The 18,283-nt window shown below is 34.1% G+C and overlaps 1 protein-coding gene across 2 annotated transcripts in view; it reads right to left on the bottom strand.

The window, feature by feature from the left end:
- Window positions 1-800: 800 nt before the first annotated feature.
- Window positions 801-18,283, bottom strand: part of Lobo (lost boys) — a 147,769-nt gene continuing 130,286 nt past the window's right edge. For both annotated transcript variants that reach the window (XM_026638534.2, XM_026638536.2), the window contains exons 2-13: window positions 10,728-10,922; window positions 9,210-9,371; window positions 8,299-8,484; window positions 7,226-7,436; window positions 6,528-6,675; window positions 5,970-6,079; window positions 5,330-5,477; window positions 4,317-4,593; window positions 2,761-2,982; window positions 1,940-2,146; window positions 1,318-1,409; window positions 801-1,048 (exon numbers count right to left, since the gene is read on the bottom strand). In XM_026638534.2, the coding sequence (XP_026494319.2) occupies window positions 892-1,048; window positions 1,318-1,409; window positions 1,940-2,146; window positions 2,761-2,982; window positions 4,317-4,593; window positions 5,330-5,477; window positions 5,970-6,079; window positions 6,528-6,675; window positions 7,226-7,436; window positions 8,299-8,484; window positions 9,210-9,371; window positions 10,728-10,922 (2,115 nt within the window). In that variant the 3' untranslated portion in view covers window positions 801-891. The remainder of the gene's footprint in view (window positions 1,049-1,317; window positions 1,410-1,939; window positions 2,147-2,760; window positions 2,983-4,316; window positions 4,594-5,329; window positions 5,478-5,969; window positions 6,080-6,527; window positions 6,676-7,225; window positions 7,437-8,298; window positions 8,485-9,209; window positions 9,372-10,727; window positions 10,923-18,283) is intronic.

The raw sequence follows: 18,283 nt of genomic DNA, 5'->3' as shown, positions 1-18,283 counted from the left end.
TATTTCTCCGCCAAACATCCGATTGCCTAGGACTCGTATTTGGTTTTTATCGGGTCTTCGGTCGCCGGTTAAGACTATTTCTACGTAGGTATTCCTTCCCTAATCCTTCTACATAACCGTTCGGTTACGAAAACATTTTTGGGTTGGCACTTGTTAATTTGTAAGTGAAACGAAACAGACTAAAAATTGTATATTTCGTTTTTTTAATATTTGTTTCTTCTGGTGGTTTTAATGGCTTTAAGACTGGTTGGTCCAGCTATGTGTGTGACGCACCAGCGAACACGGTGCGCCACACCCTGATGAAGCGTGAATAGAGGCCAGAGGTATTAATTGATGGCGATGGTTAGCGGAGATTTCCTGCTGCCGAGCGTGATTAACGCCATGTTGTCTAATTGATCCTGTGTTGTTTCAAAGAGATAGAGTAGACAGGTATCACTTGGTTTTTAGTGGGTCTCCGGTGGACTTACCGCCAGTGAGTATCAGGGAAAAGCGGGAATATTCCAGTGGAACCAAAAAAAAATGACGTTGGAATGTCGACTTTGTTTCCTAAAGCGGAGACGGTATAAGTGTGTGCATTGGTCTCATTTCTGCTTATGTGATGTTGGTACTCTAGTCATGGTGTCTTTGAGTACATTTAATTCTGACTGTATAATTGCTAGTACAGCATCAAACAAATAAACCAATCATTGAGTTTTTATATTTAAATTCTGTACATAAATCTCGTAATATTTTTGTAATTAAAAGCAAAGATATAACAACTACGTAATTATCTTTTATTAATAAAATTTCAAAATGAATAATAAACACAATAACATCGAGTTTATAAACATTTAACATAATATTTCCGAACCATAACTGTGAATATAAAACAACATCCAAAAATCATTAAATTCATTTCATACGATAATAATGTCTCAAGCGATTAAACTCCTTCAGTAGTGGATGTTTATCCAAGTAGTCTTCCAGAGCCTTGAACCTTGGACTGGATAAGTCCCTGTGTCTCGTTAGACGAACTTCGAGGGTATGCACTTGGAAAGCTAGTTCAGCGCTGAAAATATAAATTGAAAACTGTTTATAGTCATCGTAATATTATCATCGTGAAGAAGTTGTGTTTTTTGTTTGTTTACGTGTACTAGACTACTACTAGAAGTATTATTGTTTATCGGTTTCAAACATTATTGACAATTCCAACCGAAGAAGCAATAAGAAGTGAATATCCCGCATTGAGATTAATGCAATAATGCTTACAAAAAAAAAAAAATACAATAAAGTAAGGAGTTACATTACAGTTAAAAATGAGAATTATAAATATTTTACCTCAAGGCAAAGTACGCACTCTCCTTTTCAGGCGTGAGAATGAATTGATTTGCTAAATACCACAATCTTTTATTCTTATATTCCGCGTTCAGCTGAAAAAAATATTTGTTAAAATAATTCTTTGATTTTTTTAAATGTATTAATTAACATTGTCTTTAAATATGTATTAATGATAAAATTATAGTTCTTCTATTATATGACCAACAATTGATTTAAAGAAAAAAAACTCAATAAAAAGTATTAAAAACAGGAGAACATAAGTAATGTTGTAGTTTAATGTTTAGTTTATCAAGCAAATTTTTAAAATATGTTATCATATTGTAAAAAAATAAATACTTTCTCAAGAAATTGACACTGAATGGCATGGAATGGAATTTAGATCAAAATCCTTTTTGTGGTTACGAGTTCAGATACATACAAACATACATCGGGATTTTTTTAGATTTTACAATATACTGTCTTAAATTTAAGCAGTAAAATGAAATATTCTCAAATTCACTTTAAATATACGATACCTTGGATCTTTCTCTAGGCTCGTCGATTAATTTTAATATACATTTCAAATGTTCATTTTGAATTTTAAGTCAATTACAACGAATAAAGATGATCATATTTTGGTTACTTTATCAAATCTCTCCTGTACGAGGTTTTGCCTGGCCAGCTGCTTCGCTCGGAAATCGTTGAGACATTGCTCGCGGACGAGGGTCGCCTCCTTGACGGTGAGCGCGCCCGCGCCGTGGCCCGATCCGAACATGCGCGCGAGGTAGGGCGCGAGCGGATCTATTTCAGCATCCTTTTCCCGTTCTGTTACTTCAGCCTTTTGAGTTTCCTTTCATAAAAAAATAATTTACAACAATGACTGTCTTAATTTCATATGTTACTTCACAAATCATTTGTCATTATTTGTGAACAGGATTTTAACTCAGGTAGACAGCGGTTACTGTTTCTGGATTCTTATTCCAGTATCAGAAACCACTCTCTGCTGCTATATCAATCGCTAGTTATTATTATTAACCGTAAATTGAGTTTAGTTTATAATAAAACGTAGCACATAGATTTTCTATGTAAATTGTTATAATATTTTATTATTATCTGAAAAATAACAAGCGCTTGGGTTCAAGCAGTGTACTGGACATCTGTACTCTCTCAGTAAAATTATTTCGAGACTTTTTGAGGCGAGTCACCGATGGCCCCCAACGCGCGGCGGCCGGGTTTTAAGAGAGACCTGGACTTCTATATAAAATATTAACGTGCCAATTACCGATAACAGACCTTTTTATATAATTGTATTTTTATATCTCCACTTACAATTTTCCGGCTCACTGAGGTATGTATTTGAAGCCCTTTGCAGAATTTTCACATTATAAAAGTATATAATGTATTATAATATTTTTTATATTAAATAAAGATCATGAATCTCCTACCTCTATCACCAAAACTTACCTGTTCCTGCCAACCCTTTTTAGCAGCATCATTCCTCTCTGTATCAAAAAGACCGACGAAGAGTATCGGTTCATTAAGTTCACACTCTCGTTGCTTAAGGTATCCTGTGATATCGGACTCGCGATCCCGTATGTGTTTCCGTGAGTGGTGTTCGCTTTCCATGTTGTCACAGAGAGCGTAGTATACGTCCAGAGGACGAGGTGGTTTCGTACATGGATCGGCCTGAATATTTGGTACCGCAATTTAATAAAGTATTCAAATAACAGCCGGTAAATGTCTAGGTCCTGCCTTGCCAGAGCCTCCATTCTTCTTAAAGAGAGGATATGGAGTTTATTCGACTCACGCTGTTAAAGTGCGGCTTAGTGGATACAAATATGATTTTTCAAGTTATTTTTCTTCACCAGCAACCAAGAGATAAAATATGAGCACGACTAATGCATATTAATGATAAATAACTATGTAAACTAAATTAGAGGTGCTTGTCCCGTGATAAAATCTACGTGTTCGTTCCACTGAGTCGTATTGAATACACACATCAACTACAACACGCGAATATAAGTATGAACCAATTTAATAAAGATATATCACTTATAAGAAGTTTTTTTTATAAATAGCATGAAATTAAATATACTAAAATTAATTCGCATACCATTTCTTAGCTTAGACATGTTTTGTAAATTAATGTTTGTATCTAAATTGTATATACATTTATAGTGACAAAGGCTTATTTCTTTTCTTCGGGAATATAAATAATACGTAAAAAGGATCCTTGCAAAAAAAATTGATATGACGAAGTGACTTTAGATTTATTTATTGAAGGAATAGTCATTGTTGCCTTCAATTGTATGTTTACAATGTAATAACAGTTGCAATACTTATCTATTTCGAAATATCTGAAAACATTTTACAAAAATCTTCAATTTATTCGTATAAAAGATACGCTGTGACCTAATTACAGACGAAAAAAGCCGCGAGGTCATTAACAAAGCATCCGCGTTCGTGCTCTAATTACGCGAAAAACCGCGGCATTTGCATATTAAATTAAATCTGCGGTTAGTGTAAAGCGCGGAAAGCTAAGGACGATTTCCATAGTCAATCAAAACGGAAATGTCCAGAGCCAGAACCTGGGATTCTTCACTTTCCACTAATCTTACTTAATTTTTAAAACAATGTCTTACTATTTTAATGTTCATTTCATTTAATATTACCACTTGGTGGCTTTGTGTAAGCCCACTGGGTAGGTACCGTTCACTCATTTCATATTCTACCGATAAACAACACTACATTGCATTGGTGTGTTCCATTTTGAATGGTGAGTGAGCCAGAAGAATTACGGGCTAAAGGGACATAACATCGTAGTGCTCAAGGTTGGATGTAAATTGTCAATACGAAAAATGGTTAATACTTCTCACAGCCACAATATCTATTAAAGGTCGTGATCAGTCACCATCAAGTGGATCAATTGGTAGTCCACCTACCTACTATATTGATTAAATATGACTTAGATCAATGTGCAATGACTGTTGCGATGTTGTAGTAATTGTTAACAAACTTACAATGTATCCTGTCGTCTTATCCGGGTAGAACAAAATTTTTCCTCCAGTTTCAGCCAAGTTCGGCTTGATAAAAAAGCGCGTATTGTTAGTGACGAAATTGTAGTCATAATGGTATAGAATTTCTATTGTATTCTCTTGAGTGTGAAATATTTTCTTCCAAATGTCATCCTTCGATGGAATGTCGGGATTTCGATTGTACGTTTCAATTATATCTTTGACTTGTCTTTTAGGATCAAATTTATTGCCTTCTGTGTATGTTATGAATCGAGTCTCGAGCCTTAAATTAAAACAAGATCATTTAAAGGCAAATGAAAAATCAATAAAGATCAATTTTTCATTTTATTTTCTGATTAGTTAAATTAAACCTTGAATGGATTAAACAATTCAATTTTATAATTGATTTGCTTATTTAAGTTGTTTTTAATGTAACCAGTACTTATGAATCAGCTAGAATTTTTTTTTAGAAGACGAAAGGGTTCCTTTTTCAAAATACTAAGAAAAAAGAATTGAAACTATTGCTAAGTACACAGCACAAAATATTTTATTTAGATGTAATAAAATGGTGAATAATCCTGTGTCCAAACGCTTTCCGGAGAGTGAAGAACTAGAGAGTGCACCTGTGTTTGCGTACATACTTGTGCACTATAATATGTCCTGCGTTCTTGTCTGGTCTAATCAATGGTAGACATCATCAGAAAAATAGTCGAAGTTATTTTACTTTACTTGGTGGTAGCCCTACCCTACCCTTTGTGCGAACCCGTCTGGGTAGGTACCACCCACTCATAAGATATTCTGCCGCCAAGTAGCAATACTTAGTATCGGTGTGTTCTAGTTTGAAGGGTGAGTGAGCCAGTGTAACTAAAGGCACAAGGGATATGACATCTTAGTTCCCAAGTAATCATGCCACATTAAAATCTTTATATCGGAAGGGAGGACAGTTCTAATCAAATAATATCTATCATGAAATTGAATTTCAACTAAAGTTTTGACGATAGTTCTCAGTAGTTCATCACCTGTCTTCCCTATCGGTGTAGTATTCGTCAAAGGTGAGACCAGTGCAGACGAGCTTAGTGAGATGATCGAGACGGGCGTAGTAGTTGAACTCCAGCGTACGCTCGCCTTCCACTGACGTAGTTGGTGCGTCCATTGAGTATATATGTTCTGCGAAGAATGGAGACAGTGATAGATTTTTTAGGTAGATATCATAATGTTCAGCGCAGGATGGGCTGCCTAGTCTACTGGTCGGATATAAAGCCGCAGAACCCTCAGTTCTCAGTATCTAAATCCGGGTAGGGCAGAATTACAGCAGCTCGAATTTATGTTATTAGCAGTTACTGCAATCCCGAGTCTTGGGAAATACCTTAAACTTCTGCACGTGAAAATCTTGCCCCTACTTAAGGTCTCTGGTCGTTTAGATTTTCTATCACTAGGCTGTTTTGAAGAATAGATAGATAGATTTCTTAATATCATTAAACTTTCTACATAAGAAAATAAGCTTTTTTTAGTGTTAATTCAAACAATCAGCAAAATGTTTGCATTATATACTGGTAACACTTTTGAATCTTATTTTTTTAAGAAAATTTAATTTAAACGCTATCACTAGTAATATTATCTACTATTATCTCATATTTAATCTATATTATTAATACTCACTTAAAAGATGATCTTTTCTTCCAATTCCAAATGTTTCTCGAACTTCCCGCTTTAGATGATCAATTTTGACTGTAAGCATCTTGTCCACCCTATTTTTGTACCATTCGTATCTGCGAAAAAAATGTATGAATTTTGCATTAACAATTATAAGAATATCCTCGCAGATTAATAGTACACATTATTCGCAATAAAGATTTCATTTTAATTTAAGTCTATGACTACAATAGCACGAAGCAAAGATTAAAATGTAGAAGTTTTATTCGTGTAAGGTTATAAACACTTTTTATCAGCAGACATGACAACAGTTACTTCCGATTCGGAATGAAGAAACTACTGACAAGAAATGACAGGTTAAGATTTGTTTCTAGACAACAACGACAGTGTTAGCGCTAATTTCCCACCTTCGGGTTGCTGACGAGAATTTCGACTCAGGGTTGATCCCAAGACCTCAGGAGCTGCAGCTTTAGAAACCACTAGACCAACGAGGCTGATCTATAAGTAGCTCAGGTTATAGAAAAGTAAAAATAAAGGACTTGTCTATTTAAATAATTTCCATACGTCAGAAGCGGAATGGATAGAGCGTAGTCTTCGTATATTATTATTCTTTTGATGACTCCATCTCTCTCGGAGTATGGTGAGAATTTTTCAGACAAAACCTTCTTATAACGGATAACTTTGTGGCTGCCGGGATATCTTTGTTCGTATTCTGTAATAATAGAAATTCAAATATATGTATTTCAATCTGACCATGATTCCATTTTATCTAGACTAGTAGACTTGAGCCATCCGTCCATTAGATTTCAGCGCGACGAATTCTTCTTATCCCAAAAATATGTATATGACAATAATATTCACTCCTCTTCATTTAAAATATAGCACTGGACTTAAATGGGGCGATAGGTGAAATCTTATAAACGAAGTGTCAAGTAAAGAGGTTGGAAAAGACAACTGTCCTTTCCAAATTTCAAGTCTCTATGAATTTCTATTTTTTTTTTCTTTTATACAGAATAGTAGCAATGCCCCAAATTATTTAAGGAATAACTGATATTTCTATTTACCCCTACTTTTAAGCTTATCGCTTATGTTAGGAGTGGGGACGACAATAGCCCAAGGGGTCACGATCGATCCTGCATCTTTTTACATTGCTAGGTGGCCCATAAACCATTGCGCATAAAGATATATAACTTGATATATGTAGATGATACTTATTTACAATTCTTGTATGAATATGCCATATTTAAACCAATATACCGTACCATCAGCCGTTATATCGAGTTTTTCAATCCAACTAGTTGGTACGTCTAGATGTTTCTCCGTGTCGAAGGCCGTTTTTTTATCAGCACAGTCGATACCAACTAACTGTCGCCGGTGGAACGGTTCGCCAGCAAGCAAGTGCTCCCAACATGTGAGTTCATTTAGATCGTAATTTAGCGAACCGAGTCCTTCTGCACAACTTTTGAGATTAACCTAAAAATAACATTGTAATTTCTTTTGATTTATACTTTATCATGGGGAGGTCCATCGGTCTACGGAATGTGTGGTATGAAATGGAGGAAGGTTTTTCTTATTTTAGAATTTTTTCATTCCACTACCCTTTTGGATACACCTATGTACACAATGACTGATCGGAATGTACAAAATTGCATATTCCTTATCGGCAATGTATGTACAGTCAGAGTAAAAAAACCTTCGTCAGTTTTCAAATTCATTCCTTTATCAAGTCGTAAACTCTTAGTACCTTTTGAATCTAAAGCACTAAACAGACAACTGCATATAAAATTAAACTAACATAGTATGATAACTTGGTTCAAAATAGTGTAACATCTTTGGACTACGTCTAGTATCATATCAACATAAAAACTTTTTATGGCCTAATTAGTCATGACAAGATTTAAATTACATAGATGTGATATCTTTTACTGAATTGTCAAAGTCTGGCACTGGGAAGTGGTGGTGATTACTTGGCCTGCAAAAGCGGCGGATATACCCTATCGAAAATCTATGGGGTTTGATGGTGCAACGGTGGATAAATAATAACCATAGAACCAAAGCAACTGTCGTAGAACATTGCCAAAGTGTCTGGGAGGGCTTCAGAGGAACCGACATATGCTCTCGCCTTGTTGGATCAATGCGACAGCGACTACAAGCTGTGATTGATACGAATGGCAGATATACTCGTATGATATACGCAATATATCATATTCAATCGGTAAAGCAGGTTATCGCTCATACTGAGCACACGAAAATAGATCTTAAGGTAACGAACTTTTTCTTACCCCGACTGTACATATATTAAATTGTATAAAATTGAATAAAAAAAATTACTTACATAATAATTCTCATTGTTATAAATACTGTCGAGTTGTTGGTATTGGGGCGCACTTATAGGATATCCATTGCCTTCACTGGGTTCAATAAAGAAAGGCTCTTCGACTCCCTTGAACCCTGGTAGCACGAGCACCCAGGCATGAGTGCGCCATCCATCTATCTCGTCTGGTGGAGGCTTTTCTAATTCCTAAATTATATCATTTATTTTAAAATTTCCGATATAGATTGTTCTTTAATCCTAGTTTAATTTTATCTGCACGTATTGGCAAATTACAGAATTGCGATATCCAGCGGTAAATGAGACCACTTACTATCATAGGTCAGATTTATGCGCCGTTTTTGGATAATTTAAAAGATGTAGATATTCAGGTGTGGTTTGTACCTGAAAAGGCACTTGATTTGCGCACACAATTTTGAAGCCGCTAATCTTCCTTGAGAATGGCCGTTGTAGCCGAAATCAGTCAGGAAGACGTCATCATTTAAATGCACAAAAACAAACATACACCGTATATACATATATATACGTACATATATGTATGTCTAGTAAGGGCTGATCGATTTAATAGAGCACGTGGATCTTTATCAAATGTCACGGTAATCCACCAATTACGAATTTTAGAGTTTAAATGTATGCACTTAATCTGTGTTTTTAATTCATCTCGCCCTCCATTGTGAAAGAAAACTTTTCCGTAACGGAAAAAGACAGGACGAGTACATACTGTTTTTATTTATTGGAACATTTTTCGCCTTATCGTTCGACTTATTAAAGTGATTAAGGGAAACTTAACGAAAAGCTTTATAAATGGCGACGAGCGAGCCACGTCATTTCACTTGCACGACGTTCCTATTTCTTTTAACTTTATACAGAAACGTAAATCAAATCTACTCGACTGCGCTATAAATACAGTTTACCGCAATTTTCTTCAATCTCTCACTCTCTATTTTGTTCAATTCCGCCTGCTGCTTCTCGGCTTCCTTTTGATCCATGTCCTTGCAATACTTCGATGTCAGATCCGGCAACGGAACGAGACGGTAACGAGGTTCCTCCTCTGACGGTGGAGGTGTGTCGATGACCTTTCATTAAACATTCTTGTTATAAACGTAAGAAATTAAGTGGAATCAGACGGTTCCATTGGATAAGGATTAATGCTGTATTGCTCATAAAAGCTTTGTAAATAAGCCATTATTTCTCGTAAAAAGTAAAGGACAAAAAATAATTATTGAAGGTCATCCCTAAGTAGTTTTAAAGATCTAAGCACACATAGGGACAGATAGGGGAAGCGACTTTGTTTTATACTATGTATTGATTGTAAACAAAAACAAAAACGACAAAACACCCGTTGAATTTCTGTCGCCGGTTATTCTCAGTATTTTCTTTTCAGAACCGGTGTAGTAAGTAGTAAGCGTGTAATGTAAATAAGTAAGTAACCGTAATGCTTCTAGGGATTGCAATCCGGCGTGATTTTCAGTCCGGCCGGATTCGACCGGATTCCCATGGATCGGATCGATTCAGTTAAATACTATTTGATAAATCTGTCTAATGAGTGGCACAATTACCACAGTAATGAGTTTGAATTATAAATTTAAAAAAATATTTTCAACAATTTATTTATTAATTAGGTTTTTAGAGGTAATCCAAAGTAAGGCCTTATTCTTTACCTGTTTCGTCTGTCACATACATTTGCAGTTACATATCGTTTTTAGTAGAAAATCTTTTGGCTTACCACTTTTCGCACTTATTGAAGACTCATTGTATCTAAGAATTACTCCTGCCTTAGAAAAGATAAGGATGACGAGGATTCATCATCATCATCTGTATCTGATTCATTTGATGTTGTTGGCGTTGTTGCCAGGCGGTCTGCCTTCTCTTCATTATTTTTATATAAAATATCGACCATAGCTAATCATAGCTAATGTGCGAAGCACAGCTGTTCATAACAATTCATAAGCTTACCTATATTGACCATGAGTCTTGTTCATACCAATAATATCAGTTCAGTATCAAAACCAAAGTTTTTGAAGCGGTGCTGATAGTATGTTCTGCAGTACATTAACGATGTAATTTAATCAAGCCTAGATTAAAGAGTTTTTAACAATTAAGCGCATTTAAAGTGTCTACTCATGCAACAGTTCTATCATTTTGCCAAAATTGCTAGCGCCGGATCCGGTCCCCGAATCCGGTATATTGGTACCGGATCCAGTAGACGTATAATGATGCCGGATCCGCCGGATTACCGGATCCGTTTTTCCGGATTGCAATCCCTAAATGCTTCCTTGAATAAACGAATTTGAATTTAATGATTTTATAATAGTATTTAACTGTCACATGGTTCTACTTGGTGAGACCAAGTCCAAATATATGTTCTATTAAGAACATTCTATTCTATGAATAGCGGCATCAATGTCTGTACATTTGAAATCATACATTACCGCGGATTCATCAGGTATTTCCGGGCAAACGGTTCTATATCGTATCGCCATGCAGACGTCTCGTTTAGCACAACCGACCACGACGTAAGCATCATAACCGGCTCCGATCAACCAGGAGACCAGAACGTGGGCGAGCTCGAACGGATTTCCGCTGCGTCTCACGATAGCTGTGTACGCTGATATTATGCGTTCCGGCTGATGAATGATAAAATATTAAGGTTTATATTAAGTCTCAGATTATGAAATGTAAGGCGGATTGAGAGCTTGGAACCTTAAAGTGAAGCAACAAAAGCGCATCCAAAATCAAAAGCGAATGGAAATTCCCAGTAGTACGAAATGACGTGACTTTTTGTTACTACGTCAAAAGTGTTGTCGCTTTAATTATCAATTGTATTGTTGTTGCTTCATTTTAATATTGCTTGCGCCTCATGGGTCGTAACTTTATCTATACTAATATTATAAATGTGAAAGTAACTCTGTCTGTTACGCTTTCACCGCTTCGAATTAGTTGAAATATAGTTTGAAGCAAGTTTGAACCCCAAGGACCATGACAACCCCAAAAAAGCGAGCGAATCCATGTGCGTAAACTAGTATTATATAATCTTAGTTTTTCTCAATAAGTGGGCTATGTATAATAGACTATAGACTTTATCAGTGGATGAGCTATCTAACGTAACACGTTAATTTTTTTAAATTTGTCTGGTAGATCCGTCAACACTATCAAACAAAATCTTCTGGTTTATAATAAGTATAGATAAAAAAATACTTTATGCTTAATGAGTGGATATGGGTACTACTCAAGATACTCGCTCTGTTGCTTAATACAGATACATTTGTTACTTCCGCAAATAAGTCTCCATTAATAAAAAAACCATAGTCAGGTAGCGTCGTAGAATATCTCCAAAACCTTCCTCTTAGAAGAAGAAGACACTTTTACCCAAAAGTGGGATGATAACATGTTCCTGAATAATATGGGTATGTACGGAAAGTAAATGTAGTCTTGACCAATTCGGTTACGGCGCCATCATGGAGGAGGTCAGTCAACTTTGCAGGACATATTATAATGCACAAGTGGAATGCCAACACAGGTGCACTCTCTGAGAACATCCTATGGGACAAGGAAATCCGACACAAACGGAAAGATTTCAAGCGTAGAAACAATGGTTTTACGTGATTTCCGGGGCAAGGGAGGTTAAACATTTCCAACTTACAGACTCCGGATTATTACTGATTTTTTTTTAACAGAAAAACCCAAATACAGGGGTTTGAACCAACGAATATAAAACAGAAACAACAATAGCATAGAAGAAAATAATTAACGGGAGTTCCACCTGTTTTAATCTATTATACTATATGTTAAATTGTATACTTACAATACATATGTTTTTACGAGAACTCAAAAATATTGTTTTTTTTTAGATTTGATTATTGTATACATTTTTTTTTAAATATAGCATATATAGTCATGCATTAATATTTTTTAAATTAAACAGCAAATACTAAGAAAATTTAAAAACTCAACATTCAGCCTTTAATACCGCTAGTCTCTAATAGATGGCGCAACCAATACCGTAAACAGTTTTAAAGTTCTATTTCATAGATGAAAACCGTATGACTTAGGAGTTATTTTAGCTAAAAAAAAAATACAATCATTAGTTGTAATTGCATATTTAAAAAAAGAAACGATTTATTATTTTTATAAAAATAATAAATATTCGTATTTGTAACGGAAACGCAAAGGAACTTTGTACAAGGAATTCCGAATAAAAAGCTACATATTATCATGCATGAAATATCATTTCGAACGTTTAAATTCGAAAACGGACAGAACAAACAACATGGATTGTTTTCTGAATCATAAACGGTTCATTGTAACAGAAGGGCGGGGTGGGGGGTGCCACCCTTAGCCTACAAATTGAATCCAAAGTTGTGAGAAAACAGAGTCGGTTGCCGCAAACTTTTGCGACTTACTGCTTTCACTTTTCGCTGAAAACTTTTCAACACTTTCACCGTCCGTTTTATATTTTTTTACGGTTATTCCCCCACCCTCTCGTGTCTCGAGTTTTTTTTTTCTTGTTGTCCAAGTACGATATGCTGACTATCGAAAGTTTAAGTGGTGTTTGGTGTTTTATTTTATTGTTTGTCTTTCGAAAAAAGGTGGGAATTGTTATTTACAGTTTGTAAACGTATATATGTATGTATTTTGCGTTGTATACTCTGGTCACTCAGTTTTAAATTGTTTTATGTTGATTTTCTTTTCGGTATAATTATGCTTTAGTACTTATATTCCTCTTAATTTTTAATCTTTAAAAATAATGTTCCTACGTTATTAACGTTCTTTAATAGATACACATATATATATATATATATATATATATATATATATATATATATATATATATCATTTAAAGCGTGTTGGTAAATAAATACAAATCAATTGCTTATGATGGAAATAGTTTAAAGTTATTTTATACAAAAGCGCTGATAGTTTTTAACGTTCGAATGGTATTTGTTAACCGTTAAAGTTTTAGTGAGAATCGTAATACGAATTATTCATCTGTACAATCAGTGACAAAGGGATTATTTTGATAATAAAATTTGACACTAAGGAGGTTATCTTTGATATTTTGGAATTGGAATGATTATTTTGTTGTCATTATTATTAAATAGTCTAGTCTAGTTGTTAGCTAATAAAAATGTACGTCTCAAAGTCATATGTTGATATACCTACATTCAGTTATGGTGTATTTTTGGTCATAATATATTCCGTATGCCTCCGTCTCTCACAACACATCTAAGCCACAATGAACACTCGTGTACAGCAAGTGTATAGACATTATAATTGTTATACACAACTAATACAAAGGTAAATGAAATTCACGTCGCAATCTTTTTTTATATATAATAGGTATGCGGACGGGCAAATGGGCCACCTGATGGTAAGTGGTCACCACCGCCCATAGAGAAATAAGAACCATTCCTTACATTATACCAATGCGCCACCCACCTTAGTAGCTAATATGTTATGTCCCTTGTGATTGTAGTTACACTGGCTCACTCACCCTTCAAGCCGGAACACAACAATACTGAGTACTGCTGTTTGGCGGTAGAATAACCGATGAGTGGGTGGTATCTACCCAGACGGGCTTGCACAAAGCCCTGCCACCGAGTGATACCTCTCTCTATCTATCTATTCAAGTCTTTTCTCAGTTGTATAAATTTGCGAGAGAAACTGCGAAGCGCAGCAAATCTATCATTATATATTAAAACGCTCAACATACTGGTATAAGTTTTAACTGTATTGGGGTAGTTTATTAATTAGGAGACACAAAAAAAATCTCATTTCCCACTCCGACTTCATTTGGGTGAATTAATAATACTGTCTCCAATATAAATCATCCAAGGACCAAATCAAATACACAAAATATTTCATCGACATCGGCCCAACCCTTTAGTATAACTTCAGTTACATACATATATTCGTAGTCATAATATTTACATATACAAAGAAATATAGAAGATGGATATGTTGACAGATACAATACGGTGACTAACTTAGTTACGTTCTATTTCTGATGACGTTACAGGTATGACGTGTCTCCTATGAATCTAAAACAATCGCATTTCACAAAAACGATTGAGAGATACGATAAAGTAAATCAATATATTTTATTACATACATAACTAGCTGTCTTGCGGCTTTACCCGCTTATGAAACTTTACCTATAACACACAAACCGTAACCCCAATTTTACTCCCTAGAGGGAGTAATTAAAAAAGTCGCCCATATCGTTCCCCTGGACTCAAACTATATCAATACCAAATTTCATCTATATCGGTACAGAAGATCGGTTTGAAGAGGTAACAGAGTTTATTTAACATTTTTAATATTAGTATGGATAGTATATATATATATATATATATTCAGTACAAAGTTTGTTCGTAATTGCATCTAATACATTTTGGTGGAAAAGGCTATTGAATTGTAAGATTAAAATCCAAACAGTAAAAAACACACTGAGACACACTAATAACACATTAAATAATGCACGCAGTTTCCCCTTTATGAAGAATTTAAGCTTATCTTATCACGCGGAACTCGGTTGACGGATACACACGTGGCAAAATTTCATCCGAAATGTGATGAAACCTCACGACGATGTCCTTGACCGTCTCGAATGATAATTATTTACCCTAATTTACATATACGGCAACTCAGTGGTTCACGTTTTTGAGCAGTTTTCGGCTAAGAATGCTATCGTCAGTAGAAAGGAATAAACCCCAATGCGCCAAATTTGTACTTTTGGGAAATGACGTTTACAGTGAACGCTTTAAATCGAATTTCCCATAATCAATTTGGCGTTTAAGCTTTTCTTACTTTGCACTGATGATATAAGATAAATAGAATGTATCGAAAAATAATTCTCACATATTATAAATGTAAGAATTCAATTAAACGAACCTGCGACTTATACAACACTAGATGCCCTGTTGAACTATTGGAGCCAAGGGGACAAAGTTAGCTTCTTTTACGCAATGCATTCGTCGCAGGCAAGTCTATTCGTTAGAATAAGTATAGTATGACTTACATCTTATATATAATGAAGACTCTAATAATAGTATTTATATGTATTTTTAATGTATATTTAAATTGTTACATTTTTTTATTAAAATGTTTTTTTTTTCTTCATTTTCAGACTTTCAACGTTTCGATTATATATATTTATGTATTGTTATAATTATGTATTTTCTATGTGAGTACCTATATACGAAATTATGTAATTAACATCACAATAGTTAAAGTTTAATCAGAGTTCATTTGCTATTTTTTCTATGCGATGCACAAAATTTTTTTTTTTTCGACTTTTTCATAACCTCTTTTACTATCATACTCTTTTTACTTCAACTTAAACTACGTTCGACGTGAAAAAAACTTCAAAATAGTCTAAAGAATTTTTCTATCAGAGAAACGTGAAACATTGTAACTTGCGAAAAAATCACTAATTAAGTTTTTTTTTTTTAATAAATTTGTTTCAGTATATATTGCAACTGGCAATCTTATTCAGTGTTATTTAATTCATAAAAAAATAAAATATCATTTTTATTTTCGTTTAACTTTGATATTTGAAAAAAGTAGAATTGCTCTTTTTATTAATTCAATTACGAGTTTATCGCTTTTGGATTATTATATAAATTATTAATATACATTAACTACTTTAGAGGCTCCGTGTTGAAGTCAACACCTCGAGATCTGCAGCCCAAGCCACTAAACCAACGAGGGGCGATCCTGTTATTTACCCTCTGAGATAAAAGATCAAGCTGTGGCGGTGCTTGCTTTCATGGTTCTTTAAATGCTAAGCTTATAAAGACCATTGTTTCATTTTTATGTATCTCTATTTACTTATATACTCTTATAAATAAAATCAGCTTTGCTTTGAATTACGCATTTCAAGTACGCTCTTACAAGCTTTTTTGAAAATTGAAACTAACGTTATATTTTTTATTACCCATATAATATTTTATTTATTCGTGTTTTTTCTTTATATATATCAGTTTGACGTATGAATTGGTACAGCAATAAGCTGAGAATTATTTAAATTACAACTCACAAGTTTTCAATTGATAATTATTTCGCTTCTTATCTCAATGAAACGACTATATAAATGAACAAATACATAATTATATTATAAATCATTTATCAATAGTTGTTATACTAGAATGTCCATATGAGTTACATAAGTAATAATAGCTATATTCAAAACCTTAAACTTTTAATTAATTTTAAAGATTTGAAAAATACCCAAATGACAAAGAATTTTTTTTTTGTGTTTATCATATTAGACTGAATATTGTTATGCCATTATAGTGTTTGATTACCTAATAAAAAAAAAAAAGTTAGGTAATGAATATAAAATAGAATCAATCAGATCATGTATTTCAATATAGAAGAAAAATCTTTGATATAGTTAATTTGTTTTCGCAATTCATTTCTGGCTCTGAACAAAAGGCGAGACCAAACAAAAGAATTATTACTCATATATAACATACATATTGCTTTTATATGCCAATCACATACTCATATCAATTTCTATATTAGTAAGCATTTTTTGAAGTCCAAGCATTGACAAATCTTAATTTTTGAGTTCGATTCCCATCCGATAAGAAACAATCGACGTCTTCGTCTGATACGATTTTTTTAATTAAAAAAAAGCACGAATAAAACTACACAAGAAGCACGCACATATAGATCACTTCGGTTTATTAAATAGGACAAATTAAATTAAAATAATTATATCTTTACAAAAAAATAATTTAATTTATTATATACGAATAAAACTACATGATTACTTTCAAACATGATTCTTGTAATTTCGCGTCTTAATATACAAATTTTATTTATTTATTATATTATATGTCAGGTTCGAATCGAACTTGTGACATTCGGATTCGAATCGCATGTCACTTAATACAAGGAACCGTCTCCAGCTGCCATCAAGCTTTCAATTCTTCATTTCATAAGAAGAGAAAATATGTAAAGTGATCAATAATTAATTCATTAAATAAGATTGGATATCTTATCTATAACAATATTACACGTAGTTAAGTTTTTTTAAGTTAAACTTGAATTGTTTTATAACTATATTCTCAAAACCTCGCTTATATAATACCAAACAAAGGTAACTGAATACATAGAAGTACATATAGCACGGCAGCACATAGCGTATATAATATTCTGTTGCAAGGGAGCTCAGAGCCTCAGAATACGGGCACGGCATTGCAAGCACAAATTAGACCGTGCCACGTTCCACGCTTTGAGTTGCGCTTGACCAAGCGTTATTCGAATTTCGAACAAGACGCTCGCCGCTTTAGGGATGTGCGGCACTCGCATATCGTTATCGATGGCCAAGACTAACTAGAAGTATCGATTCACTATTGATGGAGTCGGGGGTTGTAACGCCGTTGGCGATATTCAGATGCCACTCATGCGAATCCGTGTTTCGTCTATAATTTAAAGCGAGGCGACAATAATCATCAAAAATGTCAACATATATTATTTCAATTATATATAAATATTAGTATTGAAAATATTTCCTTAAATGTTGTTTAGCACATTTTTTATAACGAATCAGTAATATTATAAAATACAAATACTTGTCAAACAGGCATTCACAAACACTTTTGAATTATTCTCATACCTCAACTTATTATATGATATAAACGTAAAGTTAGCGCTGCTTTCCCCATACTTCCAAAAAGCTTGTTCGACAGACGTCCATTTGCATGTAAAAGTTTTTAGTCCAAAATGCACAATTATGCTATCGACAAAAAACAGTAAAAAATAAAAAATCTGATGCTTGCAACCCAAGAGGGAGTCCTCTTAAAGAACGGCAGTCCGCGCGAGTGACTTGCACCACCCGCCGCCGCGCGGTCGCGACGCGAATTAGTGATGCACTCTTTTAACTGTTTATTTTTTTATCGACATCGATGACGAACTGTTTAAATGTGAAATAATAATATATTCTTTGAAGTATAACTATGACTCATATTATTTTTTA

The sequence above is a fragment of the Vanessa tameamea genome, chromosome 19 (assembly GCF_037043105.1).
Source record: "Vanessa tameamea isolate UH-Manoa-2023 chromosome 19, ilVanTame1 primary haplotype, whole genome shotgun sequence".
Taxonomy (NCBI): Eukaryota; Metazoa; Arthropoda; class Insecta; order Lepidoptera; family Nymphalidae; genus Vanessa; species Vanessa tameamea.
Note: the sequence above shows the minus strand (reverse complement) of the source record. Positions and strands in the feature narration are given on the sequence as shown.